This window comes from Montipora foliosa, chromosome 2 (assembly GCF_036669935.1).
Source record: "Montipora foliosa isolate CH-2021 chromosome 2, ASM3666993v2, whole genome shotgun sequence".
Classification (NCBI taxonomy): Eukaryota; Metazoa; Cnidaria; class Anthozoa; order Scleractinia; family Acroporidae; genus Montipora; species Montipora foliosa.
The window spans coordinates 52,974,522-52,980,653 of NC_090870.1; the positions used below are offsets into that span (position 1 = coordinate 52,974,522).

The window sequence follows — 6,132 nt, forward strand, 5'->3', positions numbered from 1 at the left end:
CATGAGCAACAACCACCGTCACGTTACCACAGCACCAACCTAGTTTACGAAAAACAAGGAGTCGCTGTCGACTGGCGTAAAGCCGCGTTACCCATTGACAGCCCCCCTCGCACGATGCCCAATCAATTCTTCTTTCTGACGGAATTGCACTTCGGTGGCTGTGGCTGTTACACCTCCAGTGACCGTTGGAGCACATACCACGCGACCGCCATTGGAGTTCGTTGAAGCCGGTCGTTCCTTTAAAGCGCGAACGTTGCCCCAGCTGGCTTTCAGTCTCCTGTTTGTAGCTTAGTTTAGAAGTTCGAAAGAACTAAAAGATGGCTTGTTAAATGATAAGCGAAAAAGGGTCATTAAACAAAATTGCATTTAGCTCAAAACTTGTGTCCCTTGGTTTCTATTATTTTGGAACGTTTATCCGAAACAAGAGTAAAAAGTGGCAATGAATAGGCTTCAAACACCACAACTCCTTTCTTTCTTTTATATTGCTAAGTCAGTCATTCCAACTGGAGAACAGGGTTGGTGCGATGGAGGGCGAACTCGTCCGCCAACATTGCGGCCAGGGTTTAATTCTAGAAATCATCGTCATATGTGGGTTTCCGGGGTACTACTTTGCCCACAGAGGTTTTTCTCCCGGGATTCCATTTTTCCCCGCGTCTCACCGCAAAACAAAATATTTTAGATTTCAGCTGCTTTGATTTGCTCCAATTTAGTTTGTATAACTGCCTCCCCTATCAGTAGAGCAGCTGTGTTCAGCTTAATAAGATTAATTAAGATCTCGTCATTTCATTTACCGGAGAAAGAGTTCCTCAAGAAAATCCTCTATCTCCCATACTTGGCCTAGAAGTCAACCCTTTCCCGAGTAGATTTGCGTATAGATCGCCTCCCTTGGGAGATTAACACGCCCACTGTCGTAAAAGCCAATACCACTTGCGAGATTTAGCACGCCCTCTGTTGCAAGCTAATCTCCCTTTGGAGATTCAGCACGGTTTGGAAATAGAATTCAAATAAGAATATTTCTCTTTGAAACGTTCAGTTTGTAAGTCGCTTTAGTACTGCATTCGCCATCAAACACGGTGCGAGTCAACAATTAAAACTGAAAGCGAATCGAATTTTTTTTTCATGAATATTATTCAAGAGTGAACAGAAGAAAAATATATAACAATTGAAGTTAATTTCTTTGTGCAAAGGAATCGCCCCACCTGTGAACATCGAACTACAGCTGATTTATATTAATTTTTCCATCGCTCGCTTGCTTCAAACATGATTAATTATAACTCTTTTTCAGTTCATTGCAAGTTCAAATTTCGTTTGACTCGTACAAGTTAATCTATTTTAAGCACATTTCTTACGATCGTTGAAGTTTCTTATCGTTGCATCTTTTGTAGTTTCACTGTCTACGAAAGGTTACCATAAAATTGGAAAATGTAGCATCCCTCCATGTAGAACTGGCACTATTTTTGGCTTTGGGAGCACTTGTGCTACCAAGTGTACATTTCTACACGCTTTGCAAAAGTTTTAGGAGCACAACTTAAAATACTGGGAGCAACTGTTCCAACAGAAAAGCAGAACTTAAGACATAAATACGTCATCTTCGGCTTTTTAATTTATTTTAATACCGTGTTTGTTGTTTTAACTAGTAAGGCTGACTTTTCGTTTTAGACAGCGATAAAATTCTTGTGGCTTTTAAATCAACTTCACTTCTCAATTTCAACAACAAATTATTATTACATGTTATGATCATGTTAAAGTGCATTCGAAATAACAGAAAAGTTTTCATCAGGTATTTCCTTTTCAATGTACACTTGCAACCAAAGAAAATATACTTGAAAACCGGAATAGATACACAACTTCATAATTGATAATAGACACGTACTTCAATGATTCCATCATGATCAGGTCACCAAGATCAGACTTTATGCTGTCGCAAATGGCAAATGAAACCTGCGCATTTGACATCGTTGTCGTAGGCCGCTATGTCTCGCGCATTCCTTTACAGTAATTCCGCTGTTGTTAAGTGAGCCTACACAACATGACGCATGTTGTGAGCATTTGGTCGCTAAGTAACCGGCGCACATGGTTTCGACCCATAGCAGAAGTCTCTCTTGCCGTACTTGTCACCCCAGAAAACACAAGAGACCTCTGCTAGCAGGAAACCATTGACTAAGGAGGAAGATGAATGCTTGGGGACAGCTTTACAGTATCTGCAGCGCATACAGTGTAAATTCCTTCTCTCGATCCCACTCCAGCCACTCAGTCGAATTCGTTTCACCCCGCTCTTTGAAATTTGTATATTTTTCTTTTCTTGCTCGTTGGCTCATCCTCTTTAGCTTTTTCGCGGACTGATATAGTGATCGGATGCAGTATCATTCGAGGCAGATTTACTCGCTTTTGGAGAATGTGAAGGCTGGCTTTTCATAAGAAAATTATTGAATACAAGACAATGCAAGCGCGGTTACTTAACTGGGATATAATTCACTTTTCAAGAACACTTTTCTTACCTTGAAGAAAAAGGCGCATATTGTTGACCCTCTCTTGACCTTCCACTGTCACAAACCTTTAACATGCGCAATAAGCGTGTGCTTTATTCGTAGTCTTCATTTGCATGTGTCAGCGGAGTTTTAACAAAACAGAAGAGTATGGGATGGAATGAAACATCAACAGGAAAAATGAACCTTCACCGGTGTTGGGGGAATTTGTTGAGAAAACTAACGACAAATAAACACACACCGATGAAAAAAAAAAAATTATTTAGGGCCAGATTTTGATATGTATATCTTTCTATTATATAGATACTGATGAAATACCAGGATTTCTCCCTTTACTAAAAAATCATATCTTCATCGCGGGCAGTGAACATATCATTTTTATCTTTTACATAAGAGAATATAGGTGTCGTCATGGTAACGAACACGATTAGCCAATAAAAGGATACTTTTGTGCTTTAATATAATTCTTCTCTACTACATTAACATTTTTATTGCAAAATTTTACATTATCATGATTTGCTTTTCATAACTTCCATGTCTTGCTTCATATTACACAACATGTGTGTTTTAGCGGCATTTCGAAAAATGAGTAAAACAAGTTGTTTAAAATCTAGACATTTCCTCAATATCTATATAATAAACAGAACATTACATGGCCTCTTTGGGATACGAATTTTATCTTCTCACACTGAAAGGATTTCTCACTCGTGAGCGATATCTTCTCACGCGTGAGAGATACTTTCAGTTCTTGTTTCGTGACGTACCACTCGGAGTTCGAAAGAATAGTCAGGTGAGAAAGCAGAGAGGCAATTCAGTCGCGCTGTATTTGAGCTTTTAAGCCGCACAAGTGCTATCAGACATGATTTTTTAGGCGCACAAGCAGAAATTTAGTCGCATGTGCGACCATGTGGTCGCTAAATTTGAGCCCAGATCTAATATTTACAAAGTTTACAAAGGTTTCAACCTCAACTCTGATCGGTTCATTCGAATTTGACCGCGCGCTGGCAACACGACCGTTGTTGACTTGTGACCGGGCAGTCAACAACGGTCGTGTTGCCAGCGCGCGGTCAAATTCAAATGGACCAATCAGAGTTGAGGGTGAAACCACCTTGCGAGTTTCCGTTGTTGACTGCCCGGTCACAAGCCTCTGAGGAAAGCCGAAGAGGTGAATTTTAAAGCAAAGTTTTCGTTCGTCACGAGTCTTTCGGCCGCCGAAACACACGTATTTGGAGTGAAATTTATTGGGCTTTATGGAATTGTTGTTTTTATTGCGATTCGGGACTTTTCCTGTTGAGGAGAAAACGATTTGTGGAGTGAGGTCTGGCCGGCGATGGATGGAGTTACCGGCCTTCCTATTATTTCAGTAACGGCCTTCCGGATCACTTCACTAAACAGCGTCAGAATGGCTCAAAACTCGGCAAAAGAGACAAGTTGGTCACACATTTGAGGTAGGAAAACTTTATTTCAAATGAGATAGTTATTTACACAATTTTTTTACGATCGGTGATTTTCCCATACAATTCTCTATATACACAAACTGTCGCATACACCACGTATTCAGCTTGGGGAGCCTGTGGAGGGTATAGCATTACAAAAGCCCTCGATTAACGCGGAGACACGTGATCTATCAAAGTTGAAGAATGTTCCGCCCACATCATCAGTTTAAAGACTTGGAACGAAGTCGACAAGCGCTATTAATATCGTAGTTCATTTCTTCGAAAAACAAAGCACCTATTGAGAATCCCGGAGAAAAGTGGAAACAGGTAGGTTTTTAGTAAAGGCAAGAGATTATGAAGGTAAGAGAAGTAATCCCTCATACTGGCCCTATTCCCATCGTAATCCCTCTTAGGTTATTTTTAGATGATATCAATTTTCCCGCGGATATTGTTACCGCGCGCGTTACGTGGAAGTTTCGTGGAGGAGGGAAAGTGCAGCAAATTCTGTACGATGCCACTCTCCGTTTTCAAAATTGAGTTTCATGGCCTGATAAAATTCATTGTCTGCAAGATACATGTTTCAAACATGCATCCTTGGAATTGCTTAACTGTCTAGTTTACAGTGATACCAATTTGAAGAATTTCCAATCTACAAACCGTGTTACCTTGGTTGCATTGTGTTACTTGTCCATTTTAGTGAGCACTTTCAAATCGTCTACAATTTTCTGTCGCTTACAAAACTCGTCCCCGTCAAGATACAGTTTGCAATCATATATCATGGAAATCGGTTAACTGTATAATTCACTCTGATACCAATTTTACGTTTGTCTAATGTAGGAAACCGTGTTAAATAATTTGTAAGAGGGAGCTATATTTTAGCGTGCGTTGCAAATTGACTTCAATCCGATCTTACGGTTTTAAAAATTTTTATCGTGCGGTCAATTAAAATTTTCCTGTCACGTGTGGTACTGTTTGAAAGCGTTAGCTGTCTAATTTATGAATGTCACAGAATTAAGTCACCATATTTAAGTCCGCTAAGAAAATCGAGAACGCGTTGACCAAGTCAGGAATATGTTACTTGGTGGCTGTAGTCCGCGATATTTCATTGTGTACAAAATTCTGTCGCCTATAAAACTCGTTACTTTCAAGATACAAGATGCAAAGATATATAATTCAAATCGCTTAACTGTGTTGTTTACAGTGACACCAATTTCAACACTTTCCAATGTACGAAACCGAGTTTAATAATTTTGAAAGATGCAGGTATATTTAACATGCGTGCTTTGCAAATTGACTTCCATGCGATACCACTTGTTCATACATTTTTATCGCACTGTCTGTTCAAGTTTCCTTTCATGTCTGATATTTGTCTAATTTATGAATATCTAAGAATTAAGTCGTCAGATTTTAATCCCGCGAAGAAAATCAAGAACGCGTTAACCAAGTTACTTGTTGACTGTAGTCTGCGAATTGCCAATGTTTACAAAATTCTGTCGCTTATAAAACTCGATCCTTTCAAGATACAGGTTTCAAACATCTATAACTGAAATCGCTTAATTGTCTAGTTTTTAATGATACCACATTCAAGGTTGTGCCATATACGAAACCGTGTTAAATCGTTTTTTTATTTAAGGGAGAGAGCTATATTTAACATACGTGCTTTGCAAATTCACTTGAATCCGATAACATGGGTTCAAAAATTTTTATCGGACGCTTGATTCAAATTTTCCTTTCATGTTTGGTACAGTTGTAGAGCTCTATCTGTCTACTTTATCACCATATAAGAATTAAGTCATCATATTTTAATCCCGCAAAGGAAACCGAGAATGCGTTTATTAAAGTCAGAGAGATCGTACTTATCGACTATAGACTTTCATTTGCCATTCTGTACAAAATCCTGTCGGTTACATTACTCGTTCCTTCCAAGATACAGGTTTCAAAACATAAGTCATTGTAATCGCTTGACTCTGTAGTCAACAAGTCACGTTCGTCCACAAAATGTATATACCCGCTTGTCTCACCATCCCCCGCCACTTTTGTTTCATGGTAAATCGCGAACGACGCGATCATTGCGTGGGAATTCGCTCAGCTGTCAACATTGGTAAGAATGAGGACATGTGATTGGCTATCAGTTAACCCTCGTGGGAATACCGGATCTCGCAGGAGATCTAAAAATAACTTAACAGGGATTACGATGGGAATAGGGCCAG

General features: G+C 39.5%; 1 protein-coding gene across 2 annotated transcripts in view; it reads left to right on the forward strand.

Moving 5' to 3' along the window:
* The window catches only part of LOC137990946 (uncharacterized), a 6,336-nt gene extending 5,959 nt beyond the window's left edge, over positions 1-377 (forward strand). For both annotated transcript variants that reach the window (XM_068836068.1, XM_068836069.1), the window contains exon 3: positions 1-377. This exon is cut by the window's left edge and continues 498 nt beyond it. In XM_068836068.1, coding sequence (XP_068692169.1) covers positions 1-225 — 225 coding nt within the window. In that variant the 3' untranslated portion in view covers positions 226-377.
* The last annotated feature ends 5,755 nt before the right edge of the window (positions 378-6,132 follow it).